Source organism: Bacillus rossius, chromosome 1 (genome assembly GCF_032445375.1).
Source record: "Bacillus rossius redtenbacheri isolate Brsri chromosome 1, Brsri_v3, whole genome shotgun sequence".
In the NCBI taxonomy this organism is placed as follows: domain Eukaryota; kingdom Metazoa; phylum Arthropoda; class Insecta; order Phasmatodea; family Bacillidae; genus Bacillus; species Bacillus rossius.
The window spans coordinates 61,971,355-61,991,904 of record NC_086330.1 but is presented as its reverse complement, the minus strand read 5'-3'; the positions used below and the strand labels follow the sequence as shown (position 1 = coordinate 61,991,904).

Sequence of the window (20,550 nt, the reverse complement as noted above, 5' to 3'; positions counted from 1 at the left end):
TGTGTACATGTGTGTGTGTGTGTATGTATGTATGTATGTCTCAATTTTTTATTTAAATTATTGGTGTTGAGTTTGTTACTTCCCACATCATTTACATCAGAAATTTGATTTTTTAAAATTATAAAACTTTAACCATTTATCAATTTATTCGTGGTCAGGTTTTTGAGGGGGAAAAAACATGCTATTGAGAAAATTTATAAACATACATTAAATATGTTATTCGTGCTCAGTTTCTAAATGCCCTCCCCCCAACCCCCCGGATTGATTTGCTTCAGAGATATGATTTTTTATAACACAAAATTAACCTTTTTTCAACTCTAATGGTAGAATTTCTAAATATGGAATATATTTATTATTACATAATATTTTATGGCCTGCTTTATTACTTTTGAAGATAGTTTTTTTTTACAACAAAACAAAAACTTAACCATTTTTAACCTTTTCATGGACAAATTTAGGAAAACCCCCCCACCCCAAAACTCTATTTGCATGTTATTTATTCTTAGTTTTGTCGTAGCGGGGGGGGGGGGGGGGGGGGGGGGGGGGGGAGGAGTGTGTGTGTTGTGTTTCGGATGGACGAAAAAGGAGTAATTTGGGCGCCACCATGTGGAAGGGCACGTGGACCCGGCTACGAACTCTCGGCTCAGGGTCGTGACGTGACCCGTGTGGGGCTAGGCTAATTTCCCCCCTCGTGCGTCGTGTTCGTGGGCTCTTGAGGCGTTCCACACGCCTCGGAACTCAGGGAATTATACACGTGATCACTGAACCACACATTCTGAGCTAGTGATTTTATTACCAGTGATTTTATTACACGGCACGTTACAAAAATGTTAAAAGAGTTTTACGTAAAGTACTAAAAAACACCGTTGCGGGTGATAACCAGTTTATAGGCTGACCAGGTCACCGCGTGGCCTGGCCTCGAGAGTCAATCACGTATTACGCGTATGAAATATCCGTAAACGGAAAACAAATATTTATGCGAAATAGTCTACCACCTGGAGCAGGCCTCGAAGAAGTTAAAAGGTTTTAGATTTATTTAAAGATGCGACGGAAACTAATGGATCAGTGAACAAAAGAGATAAAGTCGACGAGGTGCGCGGGCCGCTCCTACTCCAGGCGGCGAACGGAAACAGACTGACGAGACCAGGGCATCATGGCCGCCGGGAAGCGTTAAGTTCCCGTTATGTTACCAGGTAGCCGTCCGGTAACATACTTAATCAAACAAATATTATTTAAAAAACAAACATAATTTAAGTACACTTATTTATAATTAACAACCTTTAGTTATGGTGTTATTTCTTATTAAAGTTTAAAAACTATTGGCGGGTAGTTCTGCGGATGCCCGCATGGGGCGCTGCGCCGTCCTTACTTACTAAAACTTGAGGCGTGACAATTAGGGATATTTTATTACATAAAAAGGTTTATACATTATGTTTATTTTAATAAAAGAAAGGGGTCGTCGCACCGACTCTAACACCGCCTCTTGCCGGGCGCCCAACACACACACACACACACACACACACACACGCACGGGGCGGGAGGTTTGAATAGAGGGTGGTGGTGGGAGGAGAGGGGTGGTGAATGCGTGAGGCACATCGGGCTTAGGGAGGGCGTAGCCCCGGTCGACGTCAGTTTCTTGTCTCTAGTCCTAATAGATTCAGAAGTATGCATTTTTCTTCTTTAAACCAAACCGTTTCTCTTTACATCCCTTAGAGATGAAATCTTGAAACACAGTATAAAAATGTATACTTTTAATATGACTATTATTCTTCCCCAATATTTTACATCCTGTTTTATTAGACTAAGAGACAAAATTTTTAAAAACTTAACAAAGCTCACACCACTTTCACACCCTTAATGCAAAAATTTTGAAAAATTAGAAATATACAATATGTAACTTTATAAGCATGTTGTTTTTTCTTAGTTAATTACCACTAGTTCTAGTAGATTTGGAACTATGCATATTTCTTCTTTAAATCAAGATTACTCCTTCTATAGCCCTTAATAGGCCAGTCAACAAGAGGCAAAGTAAGCAATTTTTACCAGCAGACCTGAAAACTTGATATAAGGGTAATTCGAGGACGCTAAATTGGAAGGTGTTGATTTTTTTGAAATCATACGTGAAGTTTTTGGAGAAAAGGGTTAAAAATTGGTTTGACTCAGTTTTTCTCAGAATCTAGGCGTTTATGTGAAAAAAGTTTCAAACTAAAGTTGTGGAGAATCAAAAAATACATAAAAAAAAGGTCCCCAGGTCCATCTTCATATTTGTAAACATGAGTGAGAAATATTGGATATAAAGTAGTAAAGCGTAATTGTAAAGGTGGGGCTACTGTGCGTGCGAGCGTACGTGTGAACTAAACACAAACGAAGGGTCTTCGGCTATTCTCGGGCCTCTCCGTTATGACTAGCCAGTGCAAGTGAGAGACGAAACAGTTTGTTCTCGCTTTCTGTTGTCTCACGCGTTAGCAAGTATTTTTCGTCTTTGGCAGTCGAGTGTCGAGCATTCTATATCCTCTTCCTTACTTATTATTATTTATTATTATTATTATTATTATAAATGTGAATGTGAGTTTGTTTGTTTCGCTTTCATACAGAAACTACTCAACCGATCATCATGAAATTTTGTGCGCATATTTTCAAGGGTGACATAAGACACTTTATACACATATATAAAAAAATCAATATTTTTTTCGAAGGGCAAAAAAATTGATATTTGTATGTATGATGGTCTGCTGCGAGTTTGAGTAATTTGAATGAAATTTAACGCCATCTGGCATTTCAATAAGTAAATTAAATAATTAGCCAATTTATTAATATAATACCGGCAGTCAATTTACTATTCAATTTTATTTTTCTGTCACCGCCAAACAATACTTAAACTTTTAAATTTTTAAGGTTAGGTGTCTATTTTCTTCGGTGATTGTTCTTTGGACATTGATACTGAAGGTTGTATTTTACTTTCAAGAGAATTTTATAATTTAGTGAAAATGATATGGATCTAATTATCACGTTTTCCCGGAATTGCAGTAAAATTTGAATAGTGATCGGTGGTTGTACGCAAAAGTAATATTGGTGCCAAAAAATTTATATCGTTAATAAAATCTACCCTTATGTTTTAAAAGAGGTGAAAGGGGAAATGAAGGAGTATTTGTCAATAGATACAATCATGGATACAGAACAAAGAAAGCACTATATATCCTGCAAGAGTTTTTAAATTCACTTGAACTTTTGGGTGTACCCTCACATAAACTTCAAATGAAACTAAATGTACAAGTTAAGCTTATACGAAATCTAGATGATCCTCGACTATGTAATGGAACGAGGCTTCGGATAACACAATTGGGGCAGAATATTAATTAATTAATTTTTTTTATTCTACGTTAATACTTTGAAATTTTTAAAAAGTTAAGATAAAAAATTATTATTTTTTGTAATAGTGAAACATATTTCAATTAATCATGTTTTCAGTTTTTTAAGATAAATTGGAAGTTAGAATTTTTAAATACTGATGATACCAGTCACGCAATAAAAAAACAATTAAAATGTTATTTTATTTGCAATGATCTTTGATACTTAAGGACATAACGCGAGTGAAGCCACGGGTAAAAGCTAGTGCGCGTGTGTGCGCGCGCATGTCTATATATATGCATATATATATATGCATGCATATATATATGCATGCATGCATGCATATAAGTGTGCCGTTTTTAAATCTAATCCTGATGCTTATGGCATGTCATGTTCTTATTTATTTCCAAAAAATAGTGAACCATAAATAAATAAAAATACAACACTATTTCATTTTAATAAACTAATAGTCTCCAAGACCATTTTTATAATAGTTTTCAAATTTATAATTATTTATCAATAATTTTAAATATCTCATCTTTCATTATTTGAAAATTTGTAGTCAGTCATCAACTATTACTAAAATTTTGCTAATTATTACTCATTAGAGTTCGTTTATAGTATCTTAGCGTTCAAACAATTAACTTAGTACTTTTATTTTTGTTGAAAGCATTTACTAATTTTGGGCAAGTCTTTCCCTAATATATTTTTAATTATTATTTTGAATGTGTTTTCTATTAATATTTAAATAGAATAGAATTAAGACGTATCATTTTAAGAGTTTCTAACTATACTCGCTTAGATAAGCTCAACTGTATCTAAATGTCCGCTTAGTAAGTTTGCTTATACATTAAAAAAAGTTTACCCAAACATTTCTACATATCGTTAAAAGTTTTTTCGGAAACTTTAAGATTTATAAAATAAAAGTTATAGGAATAACAAAATGTCTAGGCTAGAATATTGTAGACATAACAGAATATACAAAGGTCCCGCCTACAATATAAAAACATGTGTGTACAGCAATTTTTTTGAGAACCACGTGTCAACCACGCATAAAATAGAAGCGGAGCAAAATGTATCCACGTTCCCAAAATATTAACAAAAAAATATCTCATAGAACGTTAAACTTAATGCATATTTTGTAATGAAAAATTCATTCGGAACAACCGAAAATTTTAGTATAATTTATTATAACTATATTAAAATAATAAATTTTTAAACATAATATATTAATCAATAATAAATTGATTAACAATTATTAAATAATAATGTTTAGTACTTAAATTTAACAAACTCACAACAGATTACTAAACAATAATTATTAATCAATAGTTAATTGATTAACAATTATTAAATGATAAAAAATTAATGTCTTCAATTTATTAACCAATAATAAAGAAATACTAATTGTAATAGAATAATAAAGAATAATAAGTTATTAATCAATAATTAATTAATCAATAATCGAATATTTATAGAAATTCTAAGCTTATCTAATATATCAGAGTTCTTTCGATTACAATTATAATTGTATATGAAAATAATATATGTGAATATTGAACTTACCTAGATATAGTTTTTAATAAAAAAGTTTGAAGTGTGTAGTTGCAGCATACAAAAAACACACAGCACAAGACGTTTGCAAACCGAGATATATAACGTTGAAACAAATTTTCTGCTCCGAATCGTACTATAAAAATGAACAAAAATTATACCTAGACAAAAAATCAGTTCCAGGTTTTTAGTATCCTTTACTGTATGTTTTGAATTAATTTTATGTATAGACATAAAATTCGTCTTTTGCAAATATGTATTCAATTTCATATACAAATAAATATTTTATAAGGCAAAAACAAAAATCTATAAATAAAATTTTATAAAATGCATAATTTAATAGAAATAATATTTAAATTTTAAAATTAATCATAAAAATAATACACATTCAATTTGATGAACAAATAAATTTTTGTGAGGCATAAATTTATATCAACTAATTATATCAATTAATTTTATGTCCAGGCACAAAATTATTTCATTATTTTTACTCTTGACTGAAGAAAATTGTTTTTGGAAACTATTAGTTACTGTTAAAATAGAATATTGTTGTATTTTTATTTATTTATGGTTCACTATTTTTGATAATAAATAAGAAAACGACGTGCCATAAGCATCACGATTCAATTTAAAAATGGCGCGCTTATATGCTGATATATATATATATACACACACACATATAGAACGCTCGACACCTGATGGTCAAAGACGAAAAATACTCGCTAACGCATGAAATAAACAAGAGAGGTCAAATGGTTCCGTCTCTCACTTGCACTCTCTAGTCATGACGGAGAGGTCCGAGAATTGCTGAAAACCCTTGGTTTGTGGTTAGTACACACTTATGCTCGCCCGCACACTAGTCTCACTTTTACAATTACGCTTTACTACTTTCTCTCCAATATTTCTCACTCATTTTTACTAATATGAAGATGGACCTGAGAACCTTTTTTTGATGTATTTTTTGATTCTCCACAACTTTAGTTTTAAACTTTTTTCGTTTAAACGCCTAGATTCTGAGAAAAACTGAGTCAAACCAATTTTTAACCCTTTTCTTCAAAAACTTCACGTCTAATTTCAAAAACATTAACACCATTCGATTCAGCGTCCTCGAATTACCCTTATATCAAGTTTTCAGGTCTGCTGGTAAAAAGTGCTTACTTTGCCTCTTGTTCACTGGCCTATATTAAGGGGCAAAATGGTAAAAAGAGAGTTGGATTTTTGGTGTGGTCATTACTGATATCCAATATCTTTTCTTGTGCTTGATTAGCTTCTGAGGTACAATTCATTATTTTATAACCTCCTTTTTCATGCCCTTAGGGGTGGAATTTTGTAATTACATAATATATAAACCTAGTGTTAAAGTTAACCAAAAACCTTACTATTAAAACAATTTTCAATCGTAATCCATCTAGTAGTTTTTGACTCATGTTAGGACATACAAACAAAGAAACAAACAAAAAGCCTAAGCAAACATAAAATATATATATATTTTTGTGTTTTAAATAATGTTAATAGCCATTTTAAATAGTCTTTTTCCATAATTTTATTCATTTATAGACATTTTACCGCTAACAGTTTTATTGTTAGTACAGATTTTGTAAGCATTGAATTTTAAATTAGTTGGAACAGCAGCAAGTTTGACATAAGGGAGGCTTGGTCACTGGGCTATCACAAGTTTGATGGTTCCAGCTGGCTTTTGAGATAATGGGCAGTGAGCAACAGGAGTGTAGTATTCCAGTCAGTATTTCAGATGCACATGAGCGAAAGAGAGAAGGCAAGTGATATGTTGAAACATAGGACTTCACAACAGAGCAAGGTCAGGTGGTTGTGAAACTGCCCAGTTCGAGCCATTCAGTAGGTCACGGGAAATAATGTGGTGACTGCAGGTCGTAAGTGGTCTCGGAAACTAGGCATCTGATGAAGAGAGAGGACGATTACACATCCACTGGCGAGAGGATGGAAAACCCTGGTTAGGTTGGTCTCTTTTTGGTTTCTTTAAATGTAGCTAAGTTTATATACAACGTGTCAAACTGAAGTTCCAAACTTTATTTAGTAATTCTTAACTGAAATGTATTTAGTCGCCGGGGGCGAGCACAGAAAAAAAAAGGAGGGGGTAATACACCACCTCCTCAAAATTCTAAAAAAATTTCTATTATTCCTACAAAAAAAAAACTTAAATAAAACAGCAGGGAAAAAAGGTTTAATACCTTTCCCACCCAAAATGAAATTCTGCGTATGCTCCTGTTAGTTGTGAGTTCATTTTAAAAGTGAGAGTATTGGCAGGTAACTTTTACGAGAACCATAAAGAATTTATTCAATGTCAGATTTTAATGAAGTATAGACAACAGTATTCATGTTAAAAAGCATTGAGAAGCAGTAACTAATATGCAAAGAGTTCATCAATGACTGTAATAAATACTGGCACTGCAAAAAAAATTTAAAGTTTTATTTCAACTATTGCAAATGTGTATTTACATTACTGAGGATTCAAAAATAATTTTGAAATTTTTTTGTGTTTGTCTTTTTTTTTAAGCATCAATCGACAACTACTCAACAAATTTTGATTATGTTTTTTTTCATTAGAAAGGTCTTTGGCTAACTTAAAAACTAGTCTATATATAATTACAGAAAATCACCCCTAAGGGTGTAAAAAGGGGAAAATATGATTTTAGTATAATTAATTATATCTCTAAAACTAATAAAGCATAAGAAAAATATATTGGGTACCAATAATTAACATATGAAAATAACAACAATTTTTATATTAAGCAAAATTCAGTTCTTAAGGGATGAAAAAGGAATGAATATTTTCTTAAATATAAATAATTATATATCCAAATTGAAATTATATAATTAATAATTAATATTAATAAATGATATAGGGTACCAATAATAAACACATGTAAACAACCAATTACAAATTTTATATTTTGCTAAATTCAATTTCTAAGGGATGAAAAAGGGGAAAGCTTGTTTTAAAGATTAATAATTATATATATATATATATATATATATTCTTAATATATATAAATCTCGTGTCACAATGTTTGTCCACAATGGACTCCTAAACCACTTAACCGATTATAATAAAATTCGCACACCATGTGCAGTTCGATCCAACTTGAGAGATAGGATAGTTTAAATCTCAAATTATAGTCGCAATTTTAATTTATTGCGATTTATAAAAGCGAAATACCACTCACTGACTCACTCATCACGAGATCTCTAAAACTATAATCCCAATTGACTTCAAATTTAGCATAATTATTCATTTTGTGATGTAGACGCTCACTAAGAACGGATTCTGCGGAAATCCGATCCCAAGGGGAGTTTCGGAGGGGGGAGGGGGGGGGGGGGGGGGTAATATATCAAAATTTCCATTTTTTGGTAGGAAATCACCATGGCAACGGCTGTTGCTTTGTTGATGCTTCATTCGTCTCTATGACAACGACTATTTCATTGTTAGTGCAGTCCTCATCACCGTTGAAATTTAGCTGGTATCTAAATATCAAAAATTACCCTTTTTTTTCAAGTATTTATATTTTACAGACTTGAAACTTCACAGTAATGTTCCTTATGTTACGCAGGATGACATTTTCCGAAAATTAGATCCCATGGGTGGTTAAAACAAGGCAACAGGATTTTGCATTGTTCATGCCTTCTGCGTCTCCATGGCAACGGGCATCGCGCGGCAGTGGCGTACCCACAAGGAGGGGCAAGTATAATGAGCGGCGCAAGCGTGATCTGCCTGTAGACTGCCGTAGCGAAGTACGGGTACATCAGTTGTACGTTGCGTGCACGAATCGGGAAACCATCGGTGCTATTCATTTTCTCTCCGGTACATTATACAGCATTGTAATAAATTTTCACTGATTTTTTTATTATTTGCCATTACTGTAAATGGGTGATGTGGCTTAATTTTTTTCCATTAGTATAGCCGTGCGAAGCCGGGTCGGGCAGCTAGTGTGTATATATATATATATATATATATATATAGACGTCGTCCAGGGCTACGCCCCTCCTAAGCCCGATGTGACCCGTCCACTGCAGCACCCCTCCCTCCCACCAGCACCCTCTATTTCAAACGTCCCGCCGACGGCGAGCGTGTGTAGGTGAGTGTGTGTGTTGCGGCCATACAAGAGGCCAGTAATTAGAGTCTGTGCGGCTTCCCCGTAAATCCTAATTATTAAATAAGAATTGTCAACCTTTATTTTATCTTTTAATTCCCAAGGGTCGTGTGTTTGCAGGTCCATTTTTCTAAACAGACGTTACAGCGCCACAAGCGACCGCTAAGAGAACTACCAAATTAACTTTTCATTATTGTAATTCTTTTATTTAGCTTTGTTAATTAGGTGGAAGGAGCAGAGGCAGTAACTTAATTAATACTGATTTACTAAATGTTTATTCAGATTTCATTGTAAGTAAAAACGTAAATTGAACAGCTAACGGTAACGGGAGCGGAAGGAGGCGCCATGACACCCACTGGCCAGGCAGTCTAATCTTGGAACCGCCCGGAGTCGGACGCGTGCTGTACCTCGTCGCCTTCAATACTTGGTAAGAACTGATCTTTTAGCATCCGGCCGTGTAATAATTTCTCTGAACCGCTTTTAACCGCTTCGAGGCCTACTCCGGGTGGAAGACTCTTTAACGTAAATATTTTTTCTGCTCAGCTGGGCTTTTGAAATCGACTGCATTGCGAATCGTCGGCCAGGCCACGAGGTGACCTGGCCCTCCTCTAAGCTGATTCATGCCATTGGCTTTTTAACCGCTTAATAAGTAAATATGTAAGAGGAAGGAGTGAATAAAACTCAGGCGCATTGAAGTCTCCATCTTTTCATTCTAACCCCGTGTGTCCTTAAGGAGTGTATGGCGTGTGGGACGCCTAGAGCCCACTTGGGATAATTGTTTCATGGTGATAGCGTACCCGACGCTGAGAGCGGGTGTTAGGGCCACCGTAGGTAAATAGGGTTGCGTATCTCGCCTCACACGGGCGACGTCACGACCAGGAGAAAGAGTCTCGCCGGGTCCACGTGCCCACGAACCACGTGGTGGCGCCCACCACATAACATTTTTAATATTCAGCAACCTAGTGCGATAGCAATATATATAAAATCCGTATTTAATCAAGCGTAGTAAATGATATTGGGTCCCAATAACAAACATAGGTACAAAGACACCAACCACAATCTTTACATTTTCCGAATTGCAACCCCTAAGGGGTGAAAAATGGTAAGTATGGTATTAAGATTAACTATTATATCTCTTAATTAAATTCAGCTTAGTAAATTATTTTCGGTACTAATAATAATCATACGAAAACTACCAACCACAATTGTACTATTTTGCGAAATTCAACCCCCATGGGGTGAAAAAGAGGACAATATAGTATAAACATAAATAATTATAACTCCGAAGCTAACCAAGTATAAATAAAATTCACTAGGGACCAACAATAAACAACTACCAAACACAATTTTGCCATTTTGTGAAATTTGAGCCCTAAGGGGTGAAAAAGGAGTCAATATGGTTTTAAGATAAATAATTTTGACTTCAAATTAAATCAACTATTATAAACAAATGGGTACATATAATATATATATGAAAACTACCAACCATAATTTTACGATTTTGCAAAATTCAAACAGTATGTTTGGTAAAAAGGGTATGTGTGTATTTAAAACAAAAACTAACACTTCCAATTTAATTAGAACTAGAAGTATAAAACTTAAAACAACTTGCATCTAGAGTTATATATTTTTTATTTTTGGAATTCATTAAAATCTGTCAATAAATGAGAGTGAAAATGGGGTAGGTTTTTATTTATTTAAAAAAAAATTGTATCTCAGCAACTAATAATTAATTAAACTGTAACAAATATAAATTAAAATTATTTTACTAATTTGCATTATTCAGCCCTCAAGGGTTTAAGTTTGGTTTAAAGGAAAGTAATGTACAATTCTGAATTGGAATACAGAATGAACAATAAGCATATAGAGTTACGAATTGTATTATAAAGCTGGAGGTAAGAAACTTAGCATGAATAACATAAATAATTAATTATGTAGAGTACTTTTACCATTTTTCGATATTCAACCCCAAAGGCAAATTATGATGAAGGTAAGAAACTGAGCAAGAATAACATACAAATTCTGATTTAATATGTATTAACCTTTACAATTTTTCAATATTTGATCACAAAAGTGGCGAAAAGGCAATTTTTCTTAAATCCTAAAAGTCAAATCTCTGAAGCTAATCCAGCGGGATGTAAGTTATACTGTTTAAAAGATGAAATATTGTAAATATGGTTTCAACATTAAAAAAAAAATATGTTCTGATTCAATCAAACTAAATTTAACATATTAGAAATGATAAATAAACATACCTTAAGCTATCTTCTCTTATTCAACGTTCTCCAAAATATTACCTCTTAAGTTGTAAGAGGGGTTAGTAATATTTAAAAAATTTAAAAAAAGTTATGGAATCCATTAAATCAGTATTGACAGGATAAATTTCAAATCAATAAAAATATAAGTTTATTATAATTATGTTGGCATGCACCATCTGTGTTGCAGTTAACAGAAGGAAAAAAACAGTATTAGTTTGGTTTTTGGTTGGTCGTAGGATATTGCCATATTTACTTAGTTCTGAATTATTACATTTGCATCTGTGTGGGAAAAGAGGAGGGGTAAAAAATTTGGGGATTTTGTTCAAGTAATAAAGCAAAACTAAGAATCAACTAATATGTTGAATAAGAAATATGATAATAATGGGAGGTATTTGTAATAAAGTGAAATAATTTAATCATTCTAAACATAGCTTTAACCATATTAAATGAGAATGTTAGGGTAAACTATGGCATAATCTTGGCTAAAATGAAATAGGTGTGTGTTTAAAATTTTTAAAATTGTCTACCTATGAAATGAAAAGGAGGTAAGTGTGATTTCATCAAGGTAAAATATATCCTCGAACACTATAAAACAGAAGTTTTCAAGTCAGCTACTTAATAAATACTAAAAATAAAAAAATATATATATTTGAATGGTTTTGTTATAAAATAAATATTTTATGCACCTGAAAATTTATTTTGCCTATTTATTTAGTAAAAATATTAGGAATTAACAACTACTTTTCTTTCAATGGTAAGATTTGAGCAATATTCTGAAACCATGAGAGCAAAGACGCGGATTATTATCTGGTTTTTATAATTTTACACAACCGGTACACACAGCAATCAGAGGAAATTTCTAATAACAGAATAGTTCATACTGTGAATAAATAAAAGAATAATTTTAAGATGTATCATAAAATATGTTTCCAAGTATTCAACTAAAATTATTTTGAAAAATCAACTTGCATAATGATTATCCAAGTGACAATCAAATGTGGGAATCACATTTACCATAAATGGGTTGTTAACAGCTACAGAATAACTATTATAGACACATTTTTGATGTCAACACTGCAGGTTATTCAGTACCATTCTTGTCTATTAACACTGATGATGAACATTACCTCTCAACCTCACATCTTTCACATTGGTCTAAAAGTTGAAAGTAGCCCAGTCACACAATCAACTAACATATACATCATTTATACCCTATATTTTTCAACCCAATTTTATAGATAGTTAAAATACTCTTTATAAGTTAATTATTGAGGGAATTGGGAACAAAATGAAACACCCTATTATTTGAGGGGAGAAGGAGGATGTCCCAGTGATACACCTATGGAAACACAGCTGTAGGTACATCAGAATGCCAACATTTGAAAAGTAGGGTTGTTTTACCAAAATGTTTGTGGGTATATTAGCATTCACCAAACTTGTACTTCAGTCAATTTACCAAAAAAATTCACTGCTAATTCCAGGTTTCCCTGGCGTGAACTAGTCCAGTGCAGTAATTGAAATAAATTATGTATATTTATTGTATTAAATGCTCTAAGCATACTCTTTATTTTGTAAATCTAACCATACTTCAAAGAATACAATATACAGGAATAGTGTTGAAAAAATTCTTCTTCTTCAATGCTGCCTCCTTATTGACGCAGAGGAGACGTGACATTGTTAATGCTAGTGTTGGCAAAAATATTACTATCACAGTCACCTGATGTCATTGGTGATAAGCTATATGACTGGTTAATAAATCTGTAGTTTCGCATCACTGAATTGTGAAGAGCCCTTCAACACTTCATCGAAACACATTGCAATTACAAAAATAAGTTTTTTTACCAGCTGCTTAAAATTTACGTAGGTTACTTCACAAACATGCACAGGACAGTGAAACAAAAATCAGTCACATGTAACTCGCACATCGCCACTACAATAAAATGTTATTAAAACAATGTTTTGAAAAAAATATGCCTGTAACAGTACATGTGACATATTTAGCTATCAACAGTCGCAGACCCGGAAAGGCAGTTCAGTTCTGGACTTCTTGCTACAAGCACCCGAGCGACAACTGTGACCTAGTTAAAGCTCCACCTCACATGCTATGATAGGATTTTCAACCCATTACATTTTTTACTACATAAGCTTAACATTTACCATCAAAGCTTTTATTTGATTGTGTCACATTCAACATTTCTACGGCTGGGCCCTACTTTCAAAGGATATTTTTACAAAAAAAAAAAAAAAAAAAAAAAAAAAAAAAAAAAAAAAAAAAAAAAAAAAGCAGGTGTGAAGGAGCCCTTAACTTCCCAAGAGTTTCACGAATTCACTGACACAAATACAAATCGCTATCCTCAAAACAATGAAGGTTCTAAGGTGGCTGTGATCACTAATGCAACGATGTGACAAACAACCGAGGGTTATATTCGAACACCCCAGCATGGCTCAAGTTCATTAGCAGTTGCAGAAAACCAACTTGCTCCATGTCCACTATAATCTTGAAGGTACCATTGCTTAGAGACTTTGTGCACAGCAGAGTGATGAACATCCCCTCAAATCAAACCCAAGGGAATAGTATTTTGCCATGTAGGCGAAATGGAAGGATACGTAATGAGTAATAGTATGCAGGGTTTTTAATAGTGTTAATTTCAGGTGAATCAGTTGTCTCCAGCTTGTTTTTTTATATAGGTACTTATTTCTTTAAAACTTATATTTAAATTTGTGTTAAAAAAAACTGGCCTCACAAAAAAAAATACAACTTTTTTTCCAAAAATTAATCTTATATAGCTGCAGTTACCTGTCAGGTATGTAACCATAACTGAATATAATTAATTATTATTTTTTATTTCACACAAGGAATATTAATGTCTCTCTATCAGCACCACCACCAGAAAAAATAATTCAAATATTCTATGTCATGATAACCTTTGTTACAACATTTAAAAAAGTGATTTACTAGAAGGTAAAAAGAATATAAAAAATATAATGGATCTCTCTACCTAAACTAGAAACTAAGTATAGTTCAAACATACACTTTCATAAAAATCTCTACATAAATGTATCCTTGTTTATAAATATACATTAAATTACTCTTTCATGCTATAGGATTACAGGACCCTGCCCTCCCCAGCTTTTATAAGTATTTTTGAAAAGAATAAATATTATGTTTTTGTCATTCAGGTGGATCAGCTGATTATATTTAGCTACAAGGCCATAGTGACCTAGTTTTTTATACTTGTATTTTGTCATTATGAATATTCTTGTAATTAAATTTGATGTTTAATTTTATGTTGACCGGGGCTTCACCCCATAAGCATGGCTGGACTAAACTCTCTTCCTTGACCATCACCCGTTCCTTCCCGGCATGAAATTACAGAAGTACGTAGTTGTGTGTTTTCAAACAGCGCGCCACAAACTACCGGAAGACGGCGTTTTAAGCTCAGTGCTTCGGTACAACAACGGTGCCATGGCGGACCGGAACTGAACTAACCTGGATTCTGTTTGTATGTTAGTTTAGTAATAACTGTATGTTCGCATCTAGCTAAGTAACAAGTACAAGAGAGCATGTATTTTTTATGTTAGTATTTTAAAAGTGTTTTTCTCATTTACCCACGGCACACAACTAAACTAGTGTGACGGTTCTGTGGTTCGGCGGAAGATGCCATGTGGCCGGTGGGAGCGCGCCCTTCTGGCAGAGTATACAACTAGGAACGTTCGAGGTGAGATGCACACGCACCCCAGGGACTTCATCCATCTGCATTGCCGAGCTGTACTTAGATCTGTTAACGTAAATCAATCTGAATGAATGTAATATTATCCTCGGGACTCGCGTCCGCCAGTAGACTGTTCAATTCAGTATTTTTTAACCCATTGCGGGACTTCACCAGACAGCTAAGCAATATCATCTTGTGCAACCACCGCGTGGTCCGGCTCTCGCCTAGCTAAGTTCATGCCATGGGTACTATGAAACCTGACGTCGAAGTACAACAAAAAACCGTACTGAGTTCACCATGTTATTTACTGACCACGTGCCAGCTCTCCCAGGTATCAGGCGTGTGGGTCGTCTTTAAGAGCCCACTGGAGTGTGCAACCATCTCCGTCATAGGTCATTCCATATCAGATCACCCAACTCTAGTGTGGAATGACATACACCAACTCAGATTTTCTTGAAACTTTTTTTAACTGGACCACCCATCAAGTTACTGAACAACCTAAATTTTTTTCGCTGTAGGATACATAGTTTCCAAGATAAAAATTTCCAAAGTTTTGGAAAATTGTATGTAAGCAACAGTTTCAAGACACCACTTTTCAAAACTGTGTTATAGAAAACCATTTGTAGATCTATGTCTAACTTACATATCATTAAAATTTTTTCCACATATAAATCAAAGTATGTAGATTTCAGAAAAAAATGTTTCATAAATCCTGCTTAACTCTTGACACACATTATCATTTTTTTAGGTTCAATTTAAAAAAAAAATTGACTTGGTATCTTCTATGCCAGCTACAATAATACCAACACAATAAAACCAAGCAAATGTACTTAAAAATTTGTTTCTTAATCGAACATTAAATTTTAATGTGTCAAAAGTTACGCAGGATTTATGAAACATTTTTTTCTGAAATCTACATACTTTTATGCACATGTGGAAAAAATATCGTAATGATATGTAAGTTAGACATAGAGCTACAAATTTTTTTCTATAACACAGTTTTGAAAAGTGGTGTCTTCAAACTGTTGCTTACATACAATTTTCCAAAACTTTGGAAATTTTTATCTCGGAAACTATGCATCCTACAGCGAAAAAAATTTAGGTTGATCAGTAACTTGATGGGTGGTCCAGTTAAAAAAAGTTTCAAGAAAATCTGAGTTGATGGGTGTCATAGCCTGGGTGAAGAGATATGGATTGACCCTCATGTGTAAGCGTGCCAGATGCTGAGAGCGGGCCACGTCTATGCGATAATTGGAGGCTAGGAGGGACCAAATCTCGTTCCCCACACGGGCGACGTCGCGCCCAAAGACGAGTCTCTGCCGGATTCGTGTGCTCTTATCATACGGTGTCGCTCAAATTCACACGATTCACACCCTCCTGAACTACGACAAATTATTTTAATTAGAAAAGCCAGTTAACTATATTTTTACTGGTGGTTACATTGTTTGCTAGGTTAGTGTTTGTTTAAATGCTTTTTCAGTATCTTATTTACTTTGAATATAGTTTTTATCTCTGCCTATATTTTAAATTTTTATTTATTTGGGAATTATAAATGTGTTTCTAGAACATTGTGTGTACTGTGTAAGTAAAAGGAAGTATGAAAGACAGGTGCGGGACAAGACGGCGCCAAGTTTCCAGACTTTTTTCAGCTGCCAAGACATTCTGGTGTGTTCTATATGTATTATCATGATGGGAAAATCAGTAGATGTTCGCTCCCACGGGATATGGGGAAAATTATCACAATTAGAATCAGTCAATCAGGAAGAACTTTCTGATTTTTCATGTACGTATATATTTTTTTAACAGAAACATCTAGATGTAAGTGCAATGTATTTTATGCATTGTTGTGTCCTTGTATGAGGAAGCTGCATTGTGATTGGTCTGTGAGGTCACAAACCTGCCTTCTCCCTGCACGGTGGTAAGTGTTGTGTCATCTGGCCAGTCATCGTTAAGCGGTAGATATGAGCGGTTGCATGCTGTCGGTGGCTCACATCAGACATTAAGACAAATTAACGCCTATGGTCCAAGCCAAGCCAAGCCATTAAGAAACCTTTTCGAAGAAATGTTTTAAAATTTATTGACCACCAGCGTTCGCATTACAGGCTCATAGCGCAGCCTTGGTGTACCTCGGCTTTGGCCTCAAGAGATGTTTTATTCTCGGCAGTACCATGAGTTTAAGTGTGACCGCGGGACTTAACGTTTTTCCAGTTACAAATGGCATATCTCTGGCACAGAGTCATGAACTAATATCTGTGTTCATGTATGAAGAATTATCTCACTGTGTGTATTTAAATTTTGAGATTTTATTTTAGTGGAGAATAAAAAAAGTTTTAATAAATTCATTTGTTTTCAATTGGCAACTTATCCTACAAATCAATATACTAACTTATAAAATTTCCAAGCATCTTTCTTATTCAGCGCCCATCTTCCCATCAATAGTTTCAAGTGTTGTCTATATTGGACAATTTTCCCTCTTGTTTCATCAAATATTTTTTAACTTTTTAGTAGTTTTCTTTTATACCACTTGACACACATTTTATGAAAAAACAAAAGCTGTTTTTCATGCCCTAATAAAATTCATAAGATACTTGGCTACAAACTTAAATTTATTTTGTTGATATTTGACACTTTTGTTTTGATGACTCATTAAGTCTGTGCATGCTATACTGTAGCTTGTTTTCTCTGCCAGTATTGTTAGCAGTTGTTGAGTATGTATTAACATCAGGCATTTCATTAAATTATTTAATATTCCTTAACAAAGCCACTTTTTGAAAATAAAACGAGATAAGTTGTTTTGCCCTAAAACAACTGGAACTAAGATGGTGTCTTTTGTTTCTTGCACCCCCCTCCCCTTTCCCATAAAACAGTGTTCTTTGACATCTGCCTGTAAAGTTCCTCAGGAACAGGCTTCAAGCGGCCTTGATTCGCTGAGGTTTTAGTGGCCCGTGCAGCGAGGCGGAGTGGGCTGGTCTTATCGCAACTACTCTGGCATGACTCTTGTGTTTGAGCATCGTTGGGCCCAGAAGGGATGTGGCAAGAAGCTGGATTCGCATTCCGGAGGAATGAACGATTTAATAAGTTGGCATTATTGTCCACATACAATATAATTGTACTCAGCAATTCTTATATTTCTTACTGCAAGTAGTTGGACGTCAACACTAGGGAGAGCAAGGAGGGGACTGCCCAAGTTTACTGCTGGAGAAGATATGGGCAAATTCTTTGGTAAGAGTTATCACCTGTGACCTTCAATTTAGTTGCTTTCATAGTCTAAATAGCACAAAGTATGATCTTTAACCAACTTTATTTTTAATAGTTTATATTTTTTTCCCCTTTTTCTTCTCTAGTGTATTGCTGCAGTAAGCGTAAGGGCACTAATGTAAAGAAGTTTTCCTTTTGGTGCCTCACTTTGGCCTACTCCCTATAGCAAAATTAAGCATTATTTTCATTTATAGTAAACAAACTTCTGTTGGCTCTGAAACCTATCAATTTCACAGTTGTTGACTTTATTCAAATGAATAAATCTAAAAAGCTTGCATTCTGTCATACGCTCTAATTTAGCAAGACAGTGTGAAGTAAAATGATGCCCCCTTGGGAATTAGAGAAAGTTGATGCTTCTGAAAGTATTTCATCCAGTGGAAAGTAAAGAGTGTTTTTGACAAGTGGTAGCTCTGCCTCACTGATAGATTAGTTTATTATTTTTTCATCCAATTTTATATCTAGTATCAATAAAGAAAGATGAAGAAATCAATATACAGGCTTCATACAGAATGTACTACATGATGTAGGAATCCCCATTTTTTCAAAATATACCACAGAAGTAGTAGTCCTGGAACTATATAAAAATATTTTTGCTTGGTAAGACTGATGGCCAATTGCACCATTAGAGTTCAAGCGTGATCTCGTTTCTTAAACTGGTTTGATAATGGTTCAACCACATTTTATGTTCAATCATTATGTTTTGAGTGCCAGACGAAGATCAAAAGCAACTTATAGATGAACATACAGTCATGGAATTTCATGGACAATGATCTCGGAGCGACACAGAGCGAGCAGGCATGTCCAGAATTTGTATAGACTCTATACAGGTTCAATTTTAATAAGTTGTATATTTTTGAGAATGATTTACATTTCAGATCAATATACAATACATATCGTTCATGACACTGCAATATGTCATATACCACAACAGTACAAGTTTACAACAGAAACATTTTGGAACTAGCCCAGCAGAACACTGGGGTTACAACATTTTGTTTTTCATCAAAATATAACAGCAAACATTTTTTGAGGGATATGACATTTTTGTGGAAGGTGTAGATGTAAACGAGTCTGACAATGTCTCAAAGTCAGTTTGGTTGGAATTGAGGGTTACGACATATTGCAGTGTCATGAACGATATATAAAAAAATGCTGCTTTCTCTAGCATTAAAACCACTTCCCATGTGAAATATAATTCAGCCAGTTTCATTATTGTAATAGCTTTTAATACTAGTAAGTGTTTTCCAAACCTTATTTAAAAATAACAAATAGAAGATATTGGGTGGTGACAACATTGTTACGTATGCTCTCGCACTACATACATGATGACGTTTCCGTGGCACCTAACCGCGCGCCCGATGCTACCCGGGCAACAGGAATTGTCGCGCGCCGCGCGGCAAGCGTCGGAGCCGCTCGGAAATGCTCGGCAGAGTTCGTGTGGCGGGCTTTGAACCGGACGTCGCCTACACGGCGTTTCCGGTCCTGTAGGCCCAGAACAATCTCCTATGTTTTCTACCTCAAGTTGCAGGGTATAAAAGGTCCCCAATTTGCCCTGGGACAGAGACAGGATAAACATAAACATTTTGCTTGCTGTGTTACAACTGATTGTAGCAACTTAAAATCATTCCAGTCCATCAATAGAATGCAACTATAATTTTTTTGACACTGCTGCCACTGATTAAAAATGTGTGAACTTCGGTTTACATGAGTGAAGATCAGGTAGCCCCAGTATGTATTGGGACAACTCTTAGATAAAAGATATCTAGATCTTCTTGGGCTAAGATAATTGGATTGTGGATCGAAGAACAAAATGGTGCAACTGGCCAAAAATGAGCTGCAAGTCAAATTAACCAAATAACAGCAAATAAACATTTAAAAACACTTAAATTTTTTTATTCGGTAAACCAATAGTACACAGGATGTCCGCACACATCCGTAAAAAAATTTCCCCGAATTTCCCTGAAAAAAATTTCAAATTTCCCTGACTATTGTTTTAAAAATAATTTACATATTTTGCAATTTCTTTATTTCAAACACAACCTTGCATAAGCCATTTTATAGTGTATGACTATGCACTAAAATATCTGAAAAATAAAAAAAATCACTCAGTCACATCATTGCAGTATTTCATAACTTTTCCAGGTTTTCAAGTAAATTCCATGACCAATTTCAACTTCTCTGACTTTTCCCTAATTTTCCAGAATTTGAACACCTTTGGGTTTAATGAATAATGGAACATAACATAGAAAACTATTACAGTTGATTCCAAAAATAATTTTTTGCTAACTAATT

At 34.2% G+C, this 20,550-nt stretch overlaps 1 protein-coding gene across 3 annotated transcripts in view; it reads right to left on the bottom strand.

The window, feature by feature from the left end:
• The window catches only part of LOC134536725 (methyl-CpG-binding domain protein 3), a 73,298-nt gene that overhangs the window by 41,864 nt on the left and 10,884 nt on the right, over positions 1–20,550 (bottom strand). Inside the window, exon 3 of one of the 3 annotated variants that reach the window (XM_063376609.1) lies at positions 19,581–19,740. The exons of the other annotated variants lie outside the window; for them this stretch is intronic. Coding sequence (XP_063232679.1) covers positions 19,581–19,740 — 160 coding nt within the window. The remainder of the gene's footprint in view (positions 1–19,580; positions 19,741–20,550) is intronic. 3 annotated transcript variants of the gene reach the window in all.